At 48.7% G+C, this 20976-nt stretch overlaps 1 protein-coding gene across 1 annotated transcript in view; it reads left to right on the forward strand.

Moving 5' to 3' along the window:
* The first annotated feature begins 1685 nt into the window (after positions 1-1685).
* The window catches only part of APCDD1L (APC down-regulated 1 like), a 46806-nt gene continuing 27515 nt past the window's right edge, over positions 1686-20976 (forward strand). Inside the window, exon 1 of the mRNA XM_065919700.1 lies at positions 1686-2325. Within this exon, the coding sequence (XP_065775772.1) occupies positions 2070-2325 (256 nt within the window). The 5' untranslated portion in view covers positions 1686-2069. The remainder of the gene's footprint in view (positions 2326-20976) is intronic.

Here is a 20976-nt window from a genome sequence, read left to right on the forward strand (position 1 = left end):
ATGGGATTTCCCAGGCAAGAATACTGGAGTGGGTTGCCATTTCCTTCTCCAGGTCGCAATAATTATCAGCAATTCCTCTTATAAATAAGCCAATATAAATAAATAAGCCAACATAACAATTAATACATGAGCACCAGGCTTTGCAAGGAAGTTCTGTTTTCTAATAGCAGTACAGTAGGTTCTGAAAGTACCGAACCATAACCCCATGTTGCATCAGTGTAACACCCACCCCCCAAGCCAAACCATTCATACTCAAAGCCCCATCAGCGACCTGGGACTGCAAAATGCCCGCAAGCAGGAAGCCCAGAAAGTACAGCCTCAAATAGTTACAGCCAAAAGAGCATGCAGCTTTTAAAACTATCCATACTTGTAAATTTTTAAAACTTAAAGGCACATAGTTGCCACAAACAATCACCGTTATGCAATTATAAATAATCACACCCCACACCCCCGCCCACGTTACCCCTTTCACCAAAACTTAATATGTGGCGCGCAGCCACTGTCTGCCGGGGAGCTGATGGCATCTTGGCTTCAGCAAGGCCACCTCGAGCCTCATGCTGTTCTCAGCAATCCATAGAGACCAGAAAAAATGTCATTTTCAGGAAGGGAATTGATCATTTCTCTCACATTTCCATTTGTGTAAGATCATGCTGTGGCCTCCTTCCACACTTGTCGAGTCTGTTCCTTCAGAGAAGAGAAAAGCTGAGGACGTCCCGGGGATGGGGGGTCCGTGGCTAGAGGTTCCCTGGTGGAAGTTGAAGGGATCCGGAGCCCAGGGTAAAAAATCAAAAGACAGGGTGCTGTCTACTGACCCCCAGGGCCAAGCAGGCCACAAGCGTGGACAGGTGGGTCTATAAGCCCTTCAGAGGGCAGGTCGGCCTCCTGGGCCGACACGGGCACAGACACGTCCCCACGTGCCCAAGTCCTCTGCAAGGGACATCCTCCATCTCTCTCCCTCCTCCTCTCTTCCTCCCTCTTTTTCATTCTCTTCTTCTTTCTTCCCTTTCCCATCTGCCTTTCTGCCTGCCTCTCTTCTCTGCCTTATTTCTTTGTCCCTGCCTTTCTCTCTCCCCCTCTCTGCCCTTTTCTCTTTCCCTATCTTTCTTCCCCCTCTCTCCTCCTAGGTTCTCTCTTTCACCTCTTTTTTGGTTCTATCTACTCTCTCTTCCTCTTTCACTGTTAAAGACAACACACTGAAAATGGACACCTTGATCTGCACATCTCAGCCCCCCACCAACCCACCCCCATGACTTGACTTCTGTTCTCCTGGTGATGCCCGCAGGTGGGAAAAATCCAGTTACACTTCTCCAATCCAAGTGATTCTGTCGCTTCTTCATTCATAAATCCAATAACTTGGGAGGTTCCTTCCCCAGATGCTACTCCTGTTCTTCAAGGCTTCCCTACCACTGGGGCACTGCCTGGGGGAGCCCAGGTCCTGAGGTCAGGCCCTGAGGTGGCCTGACTGGTCCATCTCCCAGCTATTTCTCCCAGCTGCCTTGCCTCTGAGCAGCCACCCTCAGCTGACTCACTCAGATGGGGTTTAGGGGTGGGGGCAGGAGGAGGAGTTGGGCGTGGGGGGAACCGCCCTGGTCGGCTCCACACTGTTTGCCCAGATGCTCTTTGGAGCAGTGAAGAGCTAATTACAGGGAGCGGCTGTGGGCTGCTGGGCGCCCCAGGTTGGCCACATTCACTGCGCTCCTGCTCTCCAAGTTGACGCGACTTTTCCAAAAGTGTCTGGAAGACCTGAAGAGAAGCCTTGGGGGTCCGAGGACCCAGCGGGCACAGATGAGCTGCCCCCGACCCCCTTGCCCTTGGAGGGGACAACCTGCATAGGGGTGCGCTTTGGCGGAGGAGCGCACCGCACCGTCTGGCTTGGCCAGGACAAGAGTTTGCGGGAGGCCTCCTGGCTCACTGCAGAGACTTGGTGGGGAGAGGAAAGAACCAGGGCACGGAGGGGGGTCGACTGGGTTCTGAATGGCAGGGGGAGCTGCGCCAGAGGGCTGGGCGCGCTGCGAGGCTGTGCGCACAAGGCCGGGGGCTGTCTCCACCTCTTCTGGAAAGTTGGACCTATGAGTGCGCTGCTCTCCTTACAACTATCAACAGCCCGGGAGGGCGAGCGCGTGCGAGCGCGGAGGGGGGCGCAGGACCCTCGCGACTTCTTCCCAGGACCCAGGCCGGGCCGCCGCTGTCCGGGGCCGCCTGAGAGCCCTGTGCCGGCGCCTCCTCTCCACGCAGCGTGGATGCGCCCCAGGGGCCGTCCTGCCACCCCGGACGGGATGCCGGCTACCATGCTCCCCTACGCTTGCGTCCTGGTGCTGTTGGGAGGTAGGTGCCACCCTCCCCCCACTGGCTCGCCGCCTGAGGTCAGAAGGGAGGGAGCTGCCGTCTGACATTCCTTGGGCTTCTTGGGGACTGCTGTGTGGGCCCGTGAGCCAGGCTGACCGTTCTGCGCCTTGCGCGCTCTTCTCCAGCCTCACCTGGCCGGGCACCTGCCGCACCTCCAGCCTCCTCCTGGACACTGCTGGGAAGCCGGGCGCGGAAACACGTGCGCCCCTCTGTGCTCAGTGCCCGCCGCAGCCTGACCTCCAGGCACTTGAGCGATTCTTGATGCCAGGCCGCGGGGTGGGTGGGACCTCCAGAAATTTTCAGGATCCCGAGCCCACTGGGACTCCCTCGGCAAGGTACAAGCTCCACGTCGCTCAGACCTGGGCTGCAGAATCTGGTCTTGCCCACTGAATCCTAGAGGGGCTGGGACTCAGAGCTGGTGTCCTATAGCAGAGCTACAGAAGAAGTGAGGGGAGGGCACAGTGACCCCTCACCCTAGCCCTCAAATTCTGGTGCCCAGCAGGCTTGGGGTAGGGGGGCAGGGAACCAGACCCCCATAGAGGGGACAGCGTCGTCTCCAGAACTAACTGCTCTCCGGCTGCCTCTTCTCAGGGGGTAGGAAGATCAAAATTCTGTAATGCCCGCTGACCGTGGTGCACCACCATTGGCAAAAATGACAATAATAACCACAGTGTACCGAGCTCACCCCCAAGCACCTTCACCTTGTGAAGGATTAAGAATTCTGCCCCTGGAGTCAGATCACTTAACTCAGAAGTCCAGATCAGCTTCATATCAACCTGTGTGAACTTGGACAGGCATGTCCATCAGCTCTCTTAGCCTCAACTTTCTCATCTGTCAAATGGGCTTACCAGACCTTCACCTCTGTCTAGGGTTATTGTGAGGGTTACAAGAAGGAGAGCAGGAGAAGCGACTAACACACTGCCCAGCCCCGAGGCATCCGTCCTGCAGGAAGACATGCTGCCCAGTTTTCGCTGAGCACGCTTTTCTCCACTTACAGGCAAGAAGCAAAGTCAGGTCTCTCTGCAGCTCTTCAGTCAGCCCCGAATTTCTCAGCCAGATATCTGAAGAAGAGATGAGCCAGGTCTGAAGGAAGGTCGAGGGAGGATGTGTAGGCAGTTTGAAGAGCTGCAGACGTATCCACCAAAAGGGATTTTTGCCTTTTTGCAAAAGGTTTGCCTCAGGGCTGGGGTTAGAGGTTGCATAGCTGTCCATGGCCACAGAGTTCTCCCCGGGCACAAAAACAGGCCTGGAAAGTAAGAGTGGAAGGAAGGGGGCGTGGAGGGGTCGGCTGGGCAAAGAGTCTGTGTGCTTGCCCTGTGGGTGCGGAGCTGGGAGGGGGAGAAGGAGGAAGCTGTGTCTTCACCTCTCCTCCACCTCCTCCCGGTGGTTCCATCCTGTGGGGATAGGACGGGCCAGCACAGTAGGGCACCTTTCCCCAGAAACCTGCAGCCTTGGTCACAGCACAGGGCCGTTGTCCTTGGCAGGCCCCATGCTTCTGTCACGCCAATAAAATCATCGCCAGTGTGGCCTCGCTCCTGGCTCTCTGGAGTCCTGCTGCTTCGCTCCCTGGTGACCTCTCGCCACCCCAAGTCAGACAGATTCCACAGGAGAGAAGCCGAGAGGACGCGGAGGCCTGGGTGTACAGAAAAGGCGGCTGCGGAGGCTGTGGTTGAGACCCAGGGTCTCAACCCTGGGATGCCAGACCCATGCAGGCGGCCTTCACAGCTCCTCGCTCTGAGCCGGGCCCCATTTTCCACTGAACTCTTTTCCCAAAGTCCTTCTCACCACTGGCAGCATCACCAGGCAACAAGTTCCTTGTGCTATAGTGAAAGGAAGCAGAACCCTTTTAATCCTTCAGATGCTTAGATAATTGAGGTACCTGAGCGGAGGCAAGCCTGGACTTCATGTCTCCAGGTTCAAGAAACTTTACTATAGGGACACCAACGGCCCCACCACGGGAATACACCTTCTCACACACACATACACTCCACCAGGGTTTCTCAGCCTCAGCCTTGTTGACACTGTGGTCCAGACCCTTTTCTGCTGGAGGACACGGAACAGCATCTTTGGCCCCCACCCACCACACACCAGTAGCAACAGCTCCCAGCTATGACAACCACAAACGTCCCCAGAAGCTGCTGGATGTCCCCCGGGGGCCACCATTGTCCCCCGGCTGAGACCCACTGGTGTGGGCAGATCAAATTCAAACTTTCAGATGAATCTGTCAAAAATCACCAGGTTAGATGGATTTTGTTATTCTTGCTCCGAGCAATCAGGAAATCAAAGGCACAGTGGGACCTCAAGAAAAACAACACAGTCGAAGTAGTTTCTAATCTAGACGTTGATTTTTCCCACTTGTCTTCTCTCCCCTGGTCTCTGAAAGTGTCCTCCCTGGGGATGACAGGAGCTGGCTGTGGGTGAGGGTGGCTAGTTACTGGCTACAGCAGACCCTCGTCAAAACTCTGCATCGCCAGATGAGTCTTGTGCCAGTGCAGTGGCTTCCAGCTTTGGTTCACTCCTCAGCAATTTCTGGCTCTTAAAAATCTCCTTACTCAACAATTTATGCTTGAGGGGGAAAATGAAAAACCACAGCTTCTTTTTTTTCTCCTCTCATTTGTATTTCTTTTTTCTAATTTCAGCCCTGCTTTTATCTCTAGCCATATACTTTGCAATGGCAAGTTATCATTTAGAGACAGATTAACTAGGACAAAATCACAGGCTATTCCATAATAAATTACTTGTGGATATGGGGCTCTGTTTCAAAACTTAGAGTGAAAACTGGGGAGAAAATTAACTTAGTAGATGGGTCTGAAAAATCAAAGGTGAAAGGAGATTGGTAATTGTATCCATTACTTAAAACAGAAAAAAATTTTTGAATGAAAACTTTCACCACTTGGATCATGGTGGCCAGCTGTTTCACTTGTATTCTGACTGACGCTAGAATCTCCAAAGTCTAAATAACCAGCTCAAGACAAACAGAACATCTTCGCTGATCTCCAAACCATCTAGATGGCGAACTAGTAAGAAGCTACGTGTGAAGAACTGTTTGGGAAATGCATTGGATGCTCACTATGTTCATGGAAGCCGAAAGCCAAAATGAGCCCCTGTTAAGATTTCCAAGATACAGTATAGCTGGGTCCCTTCGCTGTTCATCTGAAACTATCACAACATTGTTAATAGGCTCTACCCCAATGCAAATTAAAAATGTAAAAAGGCAAAAAATAAAATAAAAGACCTGGTGCAGCCAAGTAAATTAATCAATCAATTAACTAAAGAGAATCCAAAGCAAAAAGAGGCCACTGAGTTCAGTTTGAACTTGAGGGCAATTCAGGCTGAGCTGGGGATAATCCGGGGAAGGAACTGAATTCTGAAGCTGGCGCCAGAGGTGGCTATGAGTTGTAGCCGGGTGGTGGGCAGTGTGACTTACCCTCAAACCAGAATGGCTTTCAGAAGCTTATTGCACAAAGCCAGCCCCCGACCCAGAGTGGGGAGTGCAAGGGTCATGGTGGACAGACGTCCCAGAGAACGTCAGACCTCCCTATGCGAAGGGCCACCAGGGGTTCAAGTGGGCTTTGGTTCACTGGGGAGGCAGGACTAGTCCCCCAGGACCTCCACCTGTGCACTGGGAGGATGGTTGGTCTTGGCTGAGTTGAACACGTCTTGTGTGCTACGGAGCTTGAGAGCAGCATCTTAGGAGCTGAACAGACCTGGGTCCCATCCTGGCTTTGTCACCTTCCGGCCTTATCACCTATGTCCCCATTAGTGAGTTGGGAATGAAGATAGCCTCACCCTCCAGGGACACTCAGTCCCAGCCAGAGCCTCTGTCCAGTTCATCTGTGATCATACCTGTGCCTTCTCCTTCGAGCCCCTGTCAGTGCTCCCGATCCCTGTGTGACCCTCCTCCCCACACACTTCACAGACAAGCTTTCTTCCTCCTCAGAGAAGGTATCATCAGCTTCCACCAGGATACAGAAACACTCTGTCAGCCGGTCTTTCAGGCCATGCCCCTTTACACCACAGCCTACACACACACACATGCTGTTCCTCTGCTTAGAACACTGTTCCCTGCCCCCAGCCTCCCCTTTGTCTGCAGATTTGGATGTAAATCCCTAGTCATGAAATTGCTGCAGCAAAATATGTGTGTAAATTCTCCCCAGAGCTTTCCTTGCACAGTCAACAACCTCCATGGATGGGCTATGAGACCCTGTTCCCCACATCCTTGCCAACCTTCATCATTACTGTTCTTTAAAAATCTTGCCAGTGGCAATGCCTGGTAATTTATACTTGCATTCCTTCAGTTATGAGTAAAGAAGAAGGTCTGTTTATATTACCCCTTTCATTGACTTTCCTATGACACGTCCGGTCGTCTCCTTTGCCCATATTTATATCGAACTTTTAAAAAAATATTTTCTTCTTATTGATTTGTTAGTGCTTTTTATATAGAGAGAAGTAGCTGTCTCCTGTATACATTGCCATTTTCCCTAGCTTTCTGTTTGTCCACCCAAGCGTCCTAAAAGAGAATTTACTCTTTGTTCCTGGTCTCTTTCACATCTACTCCACTGAAACATGCGAAGGCATGTGGTTTCTAAGCAAAATGTGCATTTTTTCACCCAAGAGGAGAATAGATGGCCAGATAGTCTTACTATGAATGGCCACATATGGTGTCTGCGTGTGAAGGAGAAACTGTCTTTCCTCGGAGGGAGAAATATAGCCCAAGCACTGTGCTAAGAAGCACGTCGTAAACGATACCCCATGATTCCTTCAACCTCCTGTGTCATGGGCAGCATTCTACAGATGACAGAAGCAAGGCCACACACCCAAGGTCGTCCAGCCAGCAAGCCCAGGGGCTGAGATTTGTGGACCACCGAGCTTCCTGCTTCAGCTGTCCCCTCCTGGGGCAGTTCAGCTCAAAGCTCAGGCAAGAGGCTCCCTGCCCTGCTGCTGCTCGAAAGAACTGGGCTTTTGAGCCAAGGCTGAGCGCCAGGAGATCCACAGGCTCTGTGGCATCTGGGCTGATGGTTTACATAACACAACTTAATGGGGAAGATCGCAGCGCAGAGACCACAGGCATGCTAACAAGAACAGCGTTTTAAATCCCCAATTAAATGTTAATCTGAGAGTTGTTGAAGAGGGAAGGATCCTAATTGTCCATCTGCAAAGGCTGCATAGCTGCTGGGCTCTGGAATTCAGCTTCCCACATTCAGATTCCAGCTGCTCCATTTGCCGCAGATTACCTCATCCTTCCATGCCTCAGTTTCCTCCTCCATGAAGTCGACCCCAAGGGACTACTGTGAGAAGTCAGTATTACTATCCATATGGAGCGTTTAATACAGTGCCCCGCACACAGCAGGGGCTTGGTGAGGTCACTCTCATCATTATTAATATGACAGGACACTGCCCGCAAGGTCCAATCTGGAGAGTATGCTATCCTTCTCCTTGTGGGATTGGGGTTGGGGGAGCTACAAGGCAGTCTGGGATGTCAGGAGTGTATCTGGGGAGGAGGGGTCAGAGAGGGTAGTGGACAGAGTCAGAGGAGGACAGGGATGCAAAGGATGAAAAGGGGGTCAGAAGCTCAAGTTCTTGCTTCAAAGGCATGTGGGGCCTTTGCTTGACCCAAAGTGCCCATCCAGTGGGTGGGACAGCACCATGCATTTCAGGGAGGAGGGATTTGGTGGGGGGGGGGGGGGGCTCTTTGTGAGGAAAGCTATGACAAATCTAGAGAGCATATTAAAAAGCAAAGACATCACTTTGCTGACAAAGGTCCAAATAGTGAAAGCTATGGTTTTTCCAGAGGTCATGTATGGATGTGAGAGTTGAACCGTAGAGATGGCTGAGCGCCGAAGAATTGATGCTTTTGAATTGTGGTGCTGGAGAAGACTCTTGAGAGTCCCTTGGACTGCAAGAAGATCAAACCAGTCAATCATAAAGAAATCAAGCCTGAATATTCATTGGAAGGAGTAATGCTGAAGCTGAAACTCCAATGCATTGGCCACCTGAATTGACTCATTGGAAAAGACCCTGATGCTGAGAAAGACTGAAGGCTGGAGGAGGAGGGGGCGACAGAGGATGAGCCCTGGGTTGGAAAGATCCTCTGGAGAAGGGATCTTCTCCACTCCACTCCAGTATTCCTGCCTGGAGAACTACATGGACAGAGGAGCCTGGCAGGCTATAGTCCATGGGGCCGCAAAAAGCCGGACAAGACTGAGCAACTGACACACACATATAGAAAATGGACTTGTGGACACAGTGGGGGAAGGAAAGAGTGGGACGAACAGAGAAAGTAGCATCAATGTAAATACAGTACTGTGTGTAAAACGGATAGCTGGTGAGAAGGTGGTGTGTATACAAGGAGCCGAGCCTAGGGCTCTGCAATGAGCTAGAGGGGTGGGATGGGGAAAAGGGAGGAAGGCTCAAGAGGGAGGTGATATGCGTATAATTATGGCTGATTTGCATTGTTGTATGGCAGAAACCAACACAACATTGTAAAGCAATTTTCCGCCCATTAAAAATTAAATTAAAAAAAAAAGTTAAAACGTCAACCTCCACGGGGCATCTGCTTTTGTTAAGCATTATAGGAGCATTATATTACTTCTTTGCAATTGCCTTATTGTTTGGACACCGCAGTCATTGCCATTTCACACCTGAAGAAATGGAGGCCACTGGGCTAGGGTTCCTAAAAAGCTTGCAGACCGGTGAGTGCTTGGTTGCTCAGCAACCATCCATAGCATGCGAGATGCCAACCCAGTAAGTCCACACCACTCACTGCTCCCTGGTGGCCCTAACGTACTCATAATCTGTTTACCCAGTTAGCTCAGGGACCGGGAGACCCATTCCCCATCACAGAGAAGAGCCAGGGAAGGTGGGATCCTTTACGAATGCCAGGGAGATCCATGGAGCTACTTATTGGTCTCATTAGCAGTGGAGGGTTTGCCCTGAGGAATCCTCTCCAGCCACCCCCTTCTCAGGTCTTCTGCTTGAAGCCAGATTGCAGTGGACAAGTGCTGGGTCTGGCTGCCTAGGTTTCTTTCCCCCTTTTTCTGCTAACAGCAAAGTTTCCCTTATTGACTCTAGTCCTGGAGGACTTGTGAGCCAAGGTGCCTCCCCTCCTACCTGGGACATTAATCTCAGGCCTGTGCCCATAGCTATCCCAAGAGCTCAGTGCGCATTACAAAATCTGAGCTGCCCTCTCCAAACCTCAATATTATACAAAAAAAAGGAGAAGCAAAGCAGTTGCTCACACCCAACCTTCCCCTTGCCCCAAAATACGGGTAAACACAGAGGTCAGCACAGAGATGTATTTAGCTTGGAATCACCAGTGACCACAGCAAAACGGAATCACTTGTCCTCTGAAATGTACAATTAGGAGTTGTTTTAACTTGTGTTTTTGGTGGTTGGGTGTGGTTTCTAGATAGTTTGAAACTGAAGTCTACTGTTTGGTCCATCAGCTTTAACTGGGTTCGGATGGGCTCCACTTCCTTTAGCAGCAACCCCAAGTTAACTGAAATGAAGACCAACTTGCCATGGCGTGAGAGTGCCTGGGGTTTTCCAATTGATGTTTGCCCTCATTTTTTTTTCTTACGATAGTTTTACATTTCATCTGCCTTTTACAGGGAGGTCAACTTCAAGTCACCAATGAAACCTCAGAAAATTGTTAACCTGGTGATGGAGTGACTAGCTGCATTTTCCTAGTAAACCCCACCCCAAGCCTTCAGGGACTATAGGTGCCTGTTTGGGGCCAATTCAGAGATGTATTCATCTCTGCCACTGATGAGGTTTAGTGGTGAATTCCTGAAATCTTCCTGATGCTGACTTCCTGAAAACTTGGTGTTCCAGGTACCAGGTAAAGAGCTTAAGCCCAGTCCCATTATATCAGGCTATCCATTACTACTGCTGGCAGGGGCCTCAGGGAATAGAGGTTAGGATACCAAGCTTCCAGAATCCTGTAAGGGCTTCAACAAAACATGAAATCGCTTGGAATTTACATATTCATCACCACAGAGCTTCTCAGAGTGTTTGAGGCCAGAGCTGCTGGAGTTCATTATTAAGAGGGTGAAACATATTCCCCTGTTTACACAGATAATTTGCTCAGAAAGTTCTTTTTTTTTAATCCCACTTAAGTACAAACTTCTTTCTCTCTCTCCTCCAAATTCTAATTTAGAAGAACTAAATGAATGAGTATGCATTTACTATGTTTTTGGATAACTCCGTATAATTTCAAGTCAATGATGGAAACATTTCTTCATTCAAGTATTCTTCAAGGGGTGTTCAGCAGATGCTGACAGTGTACCAGGCACTATTCCACGTCTTAGGGACACAGGCATGAACAAAATGGGCCTGGTATGGCCCTCCTGGGGCTTGCCTTCCAATTGAGTCGTGGGGTGGGGGAGCACAGACAATAAATAAGAAACGAGAGAATGACTGATGGCAGTGGCGCTATGGAACGAAGAAAAGATGGTGACTGGGGAGGTGTGGCTGCCAGAGGAGGTGAATTGAGCCGCTCGGTGATGTGAGGAAGAGGGGGTGTGAGAGAGACCTGAGAGGACTTGACTAGGTCTGAGGCCCAGGAAAGGAGGTTGAAGATCCCAGAGGAGAGAGGAGCTAGAGAGAGGGGCGTCCGGGCCAGGGGACACCATGCTCCCAGGTCACATGCTCTGAGAACGTGGGAGCCTGCTGTCTTGGTGGTGGGGTGGGATGTGGAGCAGAACTCAGGAGACCACGCCGGTGAAGGTCACAGCCAGGGACAGGGCAGAGCGGAAGGCTGGGGTCTGGAGAACTCTGCCAGACACAGCAGACACACCAGCCCCAACCACGGACGAGAAATGAATGTCCACCCAACTGGTGGACATTGGTGACTGCTGCTGAGGGTCTGGACCACAGCACCCAAAAGTGGTCCTGACGCAGGTGAAGGGAGTGAGCAGTCAAAGGGGTCTGAAGCCAGGAGGAGGCCAGCCTCCCGGGTGGACACAGGATGGAGATGAGATTCCGCAGAGGGCATGGAGATGTGAGAGTGGGGCCCGTGGCCTCGGTGAGGGAAGGACAGCAGCTGGAGGTGACGTCCACCAGGAGGTGATGAGGGTCAGGGCAGCCTCCGAGGACGAGGGGCTTTGGTCCGAGGGAGGAGGGAAGACCTATGATCTCCAAGCAGCACTGGCTTAGGACCTGCCATCAGGGAGGCTGGCATTCAAGTGGAAACCAAAGTTCTCAGGGATGGGAGGTGTGGGTTTGGCTGGTCTCCACATCCAAACCGGACTCCACGTCCAAACAGGCAGCCAGTTCAGGCAGGCACCTTTGAACTTCCTCCTCCATCCCTCCTGGCCCCTCCAACCCTTTTCCTGGCCAGGTGTGTCCCATCAGCTCCCAATGGACAAATGGCCTTTCTTTGTGCACAAAGGCTGGTTCAGGATAACCAAGGGTGTATACAGAATCCTTCTTCCCTTCAAGAAATTATATCCTTATTAATCAGGAATGCAGTACCTGAAGCCGCACTTAAGCATCATCTAAATAGGTCCCCAATTATTGAAGGGGTGCGTTTCGGGGGCTGAAATTTCAGCTGCACCACCAGCAGTTTGATTATCTTGCTGCTCCCCTCCCCCCACTGAAAACATTTCATTATTGAGCAACACACTTTCGAAGCTAGTTTACATTGTCTTTGCTTGGCTGACCTTGTATGCTATTGAGTTGGAAAATGTGGTTTGTATTGTAAGTCCTCTTAATAATGTTTTTTTTTTTTTTTGAAACAAGGGACTTTTCCATTGCAAATGAGACAACATCATATTTAGCACAAAGAACGCCTCTGTCTGTTTTGAAACATAATTTTCATTAGCTAGGCTTTTCACTGTAAAGAGGATTTAAATTTTGTTTTAAAAACAGTCTGCCCCCCACCCACCCACCTGCAACACATATTTCTGTGTATCCCTCCATAACAAAGGTCTAGAAAGACAGGCAGATTGATAATAATGGTCTGCTGGGAAAGGGGAAGGAGGTTGAAGGCTGATTAAAGGGAATTCTGAAAAAAAAAAAAAAAAAGGAATTCTGCTGCTCTGCCTTATTTCTTAATAATGCCAATATACTAATAGGGGCTGGATAGAGTCCTGCCTCCACCAGCCCCGCAGGCAGGGGCCAGTGTTATGGGTTGAACTGTACCCCTCCACCCTACCCCCAAAATTCGTATGATGAAGTCATAACCCCCAGAACTCCGTAATGAGCCCTTCTTTTCGGAAAAGGTCTTTACAGAGTGATGGCATTAAAGTGAGGTCATGAGAAGGGGGACTGTAATTCAAAAGGACCGATGTCCTCATAAAGAGGGGAACCGATGTGAGGACAAGGGGAGGGAGTTGTCTGCAAGCCCAGGAGAAAAACCTCAGAGGGAACCCACCCTGCCACACCTCCACCTGGGACATCTGGTCTCCAGAGTGAGGGAGAATCCATTTCTGTTGTTTAAGCCCCCAGTGTGGGGGGCTGGGTGATGCACCCTCTGGGACCTAATAGAGTGAGGCATGAAGCGGGGTCCAGTGTCCTCCTCCATGAAGTGGGGCATCAAGATCGCCCCGAGTTGGACAACAGGCCCAGCCCCCACCCTAGCAGCTCTCACGCTGGCGCTCCCTCCCCAATCCCTGTCTGCAGTCTGCACAGGAAGCCAGGCAATTTTGGAGGGATTAGGACCATGGCATCTCACCCACCCAGCCCCGCACGGTAACCACGTTCCCCTATTCTGCCCTCAAAAGGCCCACTGAGACCTTAGCACTGCTGGCCACGTGTCCCACGTCCCCACCAAGATCCTATGATCCCCCTCAGCTGGGTCCCCACACGGGCCCCTCCTCTTCTCCGGGGCATCCAAGCCTCCGTGAGGCTTCTAGACTTGCCCTGCCCTAGGCCCTCCTCCCCCTCCTCCCCTCTGCCTGCTTTCTGACCCCCTGCCGGCCCACCCAGCCTCCCTCACTCTGACACCCCTCCTTCCTCTCTGGATATCCCTCTTCGGTCATTTCACAGGCTTCTATCCCTCAAACCAGCGCAGGCCAACAGAAATTAGATGCTGGCCACACATGTAATTTTTGGCTGCTGCATACTGCACATGAATCCTAGTTCCTTGACCAGGGATGGAACCCATGTCCCCTGCAGTGGAAGTGGAGTCTTAACCACTGGACCGCCAGGGAAGTCCCCATATGTGTAATTTTAAATTTTCTAGCAGCCACTCTTTTAAAAGGAAAAAAGAATAAAATGAAATTGTATAATTATGTAGTTTGATTCAGTGACTTGATGGACATGAGTATGAGCAAGCTCCAGGAGTTGGTTATGGACAGAGAAGCCTAGCATGCTGCAGTCCATGGGGTCACAAAGAATTGGACACAACTTCACACCTGAACTGAATTCATAGTTTGATTTATATTTAAAGATATTATTATTTAACCCAAGATATCCAAAATACTATCATTGCCACACACAACCAATATTTTAAAATTATTGAGAGAGTTGGCATTATTTTTGTAATAATGTGTGATAATATTCAAAATATTCAGAAATCATTATATATTTAGGCTTTATAAAATTTACTGTTGAAAAGGAGAGCCACATGCTTACCCAAGTTGTTCCAAAGCTTAAAAGTGTTCTAATAACTAAACTGAATTTTAGTTTTTAAATGTAATCTAAAATCATGTTTCTCAGAAAAGGAGCATTAGATAAAAGTGGAGAAAATCTGCATAAAGTATGTATGGACTTTAGTTAATAATGATGTACCAAGATTGATTGTGTAACTGTAGTAAGTGTGGGCTTCCTAGGTGGCTCAGTGGTAAAGAATCCTCCTGGCAATGCAGGAGATGCAGGTTCCATCACTGAGTGGGGAAGATCCCCTGGAGAAGAAAATGGCAACCCACTCCAGTGTTCTTGCCTAGGCAATCCCATGGACAGGAGCCTGACGGGCTATAGTCCTTGGGGTCACAAAGGGTCGGACATGACTTGGCGACTGAACAACACAATGACAACACGCACTGCACTTACATAAAATGCTAATAACAGGGGAATTGGGGCCAGTGTAGATGAGGATGCTCTGTACTTTCTTCCCAGCTTTTCTGCAGTCTGAAACTCTCCTTATACTCTCTCCTGCAGCCTCAATCCCCAGAGGGGTCCCTGTGAGCAGGTCTGAGCTCAGACCTAGCAACCAAAGTGAAAGTTGCTCAGTCATGTCCAACTCTTTGGACTTTGGACTCTTTGGACTGTAGTCCATGGAATTCTCCAGGCCAGAATACTGGAGTGGGTATAGCCTTTCCCTTCACCAGGGGATCTTCCCAACCTAGGGGTTGAACCCAGGTCTCCTGTATTCCAGGTGGATTCTTTACCTGCTGTTCCACAAGGGAAGACCTTACACACTTGCAAATTCACACAGTGACTTTTGTGTTTTTTTCACATAGTTTGGCTTGCCTACCTTTTTTTGTTTCACTCAAAGTAGATTGGAATCTTATTAAGATCTTCTCAGTGCCGCTCATAAGAAGTCCTTTCCCCTTTCCCTAGCCCCTGACCCCAGGCATAGCCTCACCTGTCCTTGCCTGGCGCCAGGAAGACCCCCGAGGGGTCACCTGCTCCCCCATCCCTTTCTCCCCTGCAGGCCCATGCTCCCTCAGTTGCTTCTGCCTGCAGCACCTCCAGGACTCCTTTGCCTCCAATACGGCTCCACCTGCCCAAACCCGCCTGCTCCACCCAGGCAGTCTCTGTGCCCTGTGGACGCCACTCTCCCTGCAGGCAGAGCTGCAGCTGCAGCAGCTTTCTGTCCTCCCCTTGCCCATTTCCAGCTCAGCCCATCCTCAGGGCCTTTGCACATGCTGTTCCGTTAGCTTGAAGGTACTTTCCACATGTCATTTCCTCAAACTCCCCTGGACCCCCAGCCAGGGAGCCCTCCTGGCTACTTTTCCCCTTCACCCCCTAAAACCATCGTCAGCACTTGTTGAGATATTTCATCCCTGAGATTATGTCAACACTATCTGTCCCCACTTACCCAGCACTGCACCCACCATCCCACGCCCCACTCCACTCTGGGGACCCACTTCCCTCCCCTACCACACACTGTTAATTTATCTGGGATCTGGCTCCCAGGCAGGACTGTGAACCCCTCCAGGGCACAATGGGTTTTATTTTTTTCTTCTTCTTCTCCCACACCCGACCCAGGGTTTGGCATAGATTATTGCTAAATAAAAGCGGTAATTGCATACACTAAAATTTCTTTTCAGGATTCAGAAAACCAACCTGAACTCATTAACCTCGGGGGTAGCAGGACTGAATAGAAATGCCCCCTTGCCCGCCTCTGCTCATAAAAATATTCATACAGCATGAGCGTGGCCGCAGCCCGCCTCGTGGCAGGCCTGGTGCTCAGCTCTCTGCCTCCCCAGCTCTGTGCTCTGTCCCTGTGCTGGAAGTGAGTGATGGGGCTGCCTGATCACACAGGCAGTGACCCCAGGGCTGGGGGTCCCGACTCCTGCTGAGGCTGGAGGAGAGCAAGGAGACAGCACTTGTCGTGTGGATGGTCGGGTCAATGCCGAGGAGATAGGGGACCCTTAGTAAATGCAGCGCATCATAGCCTGGCGTTTGACGTTCTGGGTTACAGCAGTCATCACACACATGAACTGAACGTAGAGTACTTCACCTGTGTTACCTCTTTCCGCACAGCAAGCCTCTGAACCCATTGTACAGATGGGGAAACTGAGCTTCTCCCTCAAAGCCACTAACCTGGATTCCAGCCTGGATCTGCCGGATCCAGCCTGGGCTCTAGCCACCGTGATCCATGCCTTCAAGGGGCCTCAGCACAGGGGTGAAGCACAGGTGTGTACTGGGGGGCTAGGGAAGCACAGAGGCCCCCTCTGTTCCCCGGGCAGAGGCGTGCCTTCAGCAGGGACGTGATGCACAGGGCCTGGTTAGATGCCACAATGCGATTCCCAAGGCCCTGCTGTGCCTTGTTAAGGCCACACCCCTTTCCCGCACTGATCTGCAAGAGGGCAGCTGTAGACATTCACACACGGGCCGACACGGGCGTCACGCTCTGCTCCCAGTCTTGAAATTCTTAATGCTTTCTGAACAAGGGCCCTGCTTTTTCAGCATGCGCTGGGCCCCAGTTTGTGGAGCTGGTCCCAGTGGCCGTTGTTCTTGCATGCATCTGGCAGGAGTGGCACGACCCTAGGCAGAAGGTCCCAGCCGTCCCCAAGCTCAGTCGGCTGAAGACGCCCATCGTCCCCAAGTGCTGCACGGACAGCAGTCATTCCTGGGAAGGTTAGGAACCTCCCTCGTTCCCTCTGGAGACAGTGAAGGGGGGGCCACAGGCCAAAGAGGGAACTGGAGGGCAGGCTCGAGACAGGATCATGGGGAAATCGTCACTGAAGAGGTGACATCTGAGCTGAAGGATGAAAGGAGCTGAAAGATCCAAAAGAGTATTCCAGGGTCAAGGAGCTGCCAGTCCAAAAGCCCTGGGGGTTAGTACAAGCTGGGCGTCTTAGTCGTTTCTGGCGGCTGTTACCATGGATGGGGCAGCTTCAACCACAGACGTGTTTCTCCCAGTTCTAGAGCCTGGGAAGCCAAGATCAAGGTGCCAGCAAATCCCATATCTACTAAAGGCCTGCTTCCCTATCTGCCTTCTTGGTGTGTCTTCGGGGGGCTCAGGACTTTTTCTTCTTATAAGGGGACTAATCCCATCCTGGGGGCTCCACCCGCATGACCTCATCTAAAATGAATGTCTCCAAAGATCCCCACCTCCAAATGCCACTGCAGTGGGGGGCAGGGCTTCAGCTTATGTATTGGAGGCAGGCACAAACATTCAATCATAGTGCTGGGTATGATTTTTTTTTTAATTGACAGTAAATCAGTGTGTGATGTGCCAGGTGCTGGGAGAAACTAAGAGAAAGGAATTGGAGGCAAAGACTGGGTTTTGAAGGACTCGGAAATGGGAAGGATTTTAAACAGGAGAGTGACTAGCTTACAAGTACATTTTTATGACATAATATTTGATAACTATTAATGCAAAAAATAAAAATAGAGCTTCCCTGGTGGCTTAGATGGTAGAGAATCTGCCTGGATGCAAGAGATCCAGGTTTGATCCTTGGGTTGGGAAAATCTGCTGGAAAAGGGAATGGCAAGCCACTCTAGTATTCTTGCCTGGAGAATTCCATGGACAGAGGAGCTTTGTGGGCCACAGTCCATGGGGTCACAAATAGACACCTGTGAGCCCATCTCTTGCACCAAGAACCAGAACTTTACTAGCCTCTTTATCCTTCTATATTTCTTTCCTTTCTGAATTTTGTGTTTTCTGTTCCTTGCTTTTCTCAGGGTATGTATACACTGAATGTGAGTGTGTTACATTCGTCGCTTGTTCTTGAGCTGTATAAGTTATCATGTGTTGTGCATGTTCTTCTGCATTTCGGTCACTCCATATTAGGTCTCTAAGTTGTGTGCATGTTGTTCTATGTGGCTGCCTGCCATGCTTTTTCGCTGCTGTGTTACATTCCGATATGTAAGACAGTCTAGATTATCTTTCTGTTCTTCAGTCTGTTACATTTGTTTTCAGTTTTAGGCTATTACAAGCAAGGCTCTTACAGGCATTCTTGTATTTGTCACCAGGTACACATGTGCAAGAGTTATAAAATCAGAGTCACGATCTGTTAATGCATCAGGAAACCACACTAGAGGACCCTAATCTGTGTTTTGTTGCTTAAATGTTTTGTTGCTGCTGTTTTTAGAGAAATAGTGATTTTAATTCAACATAATAAAGCAAATTCTAGGCATCTATCCATCATTTTTCAGCCTAAAAATTGGCAAAACTGTTGAAACAAGGGGAAATTTCCCCTATACTTGATACATGGCTCCAGTTACTAAAAGAAAAATGATGAAAATGCTAAAACATGAAAAGAGAAGCCTAAGATTTTTTTAAGTATATGAAAAAAAACTCCCACAAAGTCTGTCAACATTGTTCTACAAAATAGTACCAGTAAGAAAGGCATGGCTGTCTCGTGGTAAGAACCAATATTGTTTCCTAAATCCTCCAGTTCTATAGTTTGCATGTGTGAATGCTGCTTGTTGATGTACAACGGATTTCTGACTGTGAGTACCAGCAAATATTTGTAAAGCCCACTGGTCTCACATTGCAAACTTTTGTGATGTTCATGTATGGGAGTGGTTTTATAAAACAGCATGGTTCCCGCTAATCTTTACCTATACTTGCTATTTGGGGAATTCCTGATTTTTGCTTATCTCCTGTGTGTAAATGTTACCTCATTGGGCCTTAATTTCCATGGCCCTGACAATTAATGGGCTGGAATGTCTCTACCGAGCTTTATTTAACATTCTGTTTTCTCTTCTGTAAGATCCTGGCTTGTGTCTTGCAGCTATTTTTCTATTGTGTTGTCTTTTCCCTAAGATCCGTGGGACTTCTTCATGTTCTGTACATCAATCCTCTGCTGGTTCCCTGTGTGGCAGGTGTCTCGTCCTAGTTGATGGTCTTACTTTTCACTCCTTCTTTGAGTAACAGGAGTTCCTAACTTTAATGTATTGATTCGCTTGTCTTTCAGCATAACACTTCTTGCATCTTGTTTGAGAAATCCTTCCCTACCCTTAAGTCATAAAGGTATTCTTCCATATTTTCTTCTAAGAGTTTCAGTACTTTGCAGTTTACACTTGGCCTTTCCTGATGACTCAATAGTAAAGAACCCACCTGCAGTGCAGGAGACATGGTTCAATCTCTGGGTTGGGAAGATACGCTAGAGATGAAAAAGGCAACCCACTCCAGTATTCTTGCCTGGAGAACCCCATGGGCAGATGAGCCTGGTGGGCTACAGTCTACGGGGTGGCAAAAGAGTCAGACGTGACTTAGCGACTATACAATAACAACAATTTACGTTTAAGTTTTTTATCCATTGGAAATTGATTTGGGGGCTTGGTGTGAGGAAGGGGAAGAATTTCTTTTTATTTTCCATGTGTATAACCAAAGGTTATGTATTGAATAGCCTTCATCCTCACTGATCAGCTATCCTGTCCCTTATCAATCTTCTGAATTTCATGAGTCAGTATCTGAGGGACCTATTCTATTCTTCTGGTCAATTTGTTCATCTCTTCACAGAATGTACAATGCTACAATTACTCTAGTTTTCCATAAATCTTGGTCTCTAATACAACACACCCCCATTTCTTACTTTTCTTCAATTTCTGACACCTTTGCTCTTTCATATAAATTTTATATGAACTATCTCATCAAGATCCTAAAATAATAAAATAAAATAGGATAACATATTGGGATTCTGATCTGAATCCATTGTATCTATGGATCAGTTTTCAGAGAACAGACATCTCGATATTTCCTACCCATGAATATATCATTTCTATCTTCCTTAATATCTTTCAGTGTGTTTTTATAATTTTCTCCAAATATGTTTTGCATATTTTTGTGAGACGTAGTCTAGGTACCTTACACTTTTTACTACTATTAAAAATGGTATCTACCCCCTCCATCTCTTTGTTGCTGTTATAGAATGTAATCAATTTTTTTACATTGATTTATTTTATCCAGCCATCTTGCTAAACACTCTTGCTGTTTCCCATCATTTTTCTGCAGATTTTGACTTCTAGTGTAAGATAATCATATCATCCACAAATAGTGACCATGCTATTTCTTATTTAATCTTTAGATCTTTTATTTCTTTTTTTATCCTACTGCTAGAAACTTCAGTAAATGTTGAGAGTAACTACAACCACTGTGATGTCATCTCATTTCTGATCCCAGTTGGCCAGTATTTTACTATTCAGTTCAGTTCAGTTCAGTCACTCAGTCGTATCCGACTCTTTGCAACCCCATGGATTGCAGCACGCCAGGCTTTCCTGTCCACCACCAACTCCCAGAGCGTGCTTACTATTAAGAAATATGATTTAATGTAGGGATTTGGGTAATGCCCTTAATCAGCATAAGGATATCTTTTGATAAGGAATTTTTTTTTAACTGTGAAGAGGTGTAGAATTTTATCAAGTTTTCCTGCATCTATAAAGAAAGCTGAGTGCCAAAGAGTTGATGCTTTTGAACTGTGGTTTTGGAGAAGACTCTTAAGAGTCCCTTGGACAACAAGGAGATCCACCCAGTCCATCCTAAAGGAAATGGGTCCTGAATATTCAGTGGAAGGACTGATGCTAAAGCTGAAACTCCAATACTTTGGCTACCTGATGCAAGGAACTGACTCATTTGAAAAGACCTAATGCTGGGAAAGATTGAAGGCGGGAGGAGAAGGGGACAACAGAGGATGAAATGGTTGGATGGCATCACCGATTCAATGGATGTGAGTTTGAGTAAGCTCCGGGAGTTGGTGATGGACATGGAGGCCTGGCGTGCTGCAGTCCTTGGGGTCTCAAAAAGTCAGACATGACTGAGTGACTGAACTGAACTGACTTTCCTGCATCTATAAGTCATATCACATGGTGTTTCTGGTCATATGGGAATGTGGTGAATGACATTTATAGATTTTTCTAACATTAAACACATTGCGATAGACCCCAGGGTGGACATAATGCATGATCTTCTTATATACTATGTATTTCATTTGCTAATTTTTAAAAAATATTTATTTATTTGTCTATTTTTCCACCTCAGATCTTAGTTGCATGGGATCTTTTCTGGTG

The sequence above is a fragment of the Muntiacus reevesi genome, chromosome 2 (assembly GCF_963930625.1).
Source record: "Muntiacus reevesi chromosome 2, mMunRee1.1, whole genome shotgun sequence".
NCBI lineage: Eukaryota > Metazoa > Chordata > Mammalia > Artiodactyla > Cervidae > Muntiacus > Muntiacus reevesi.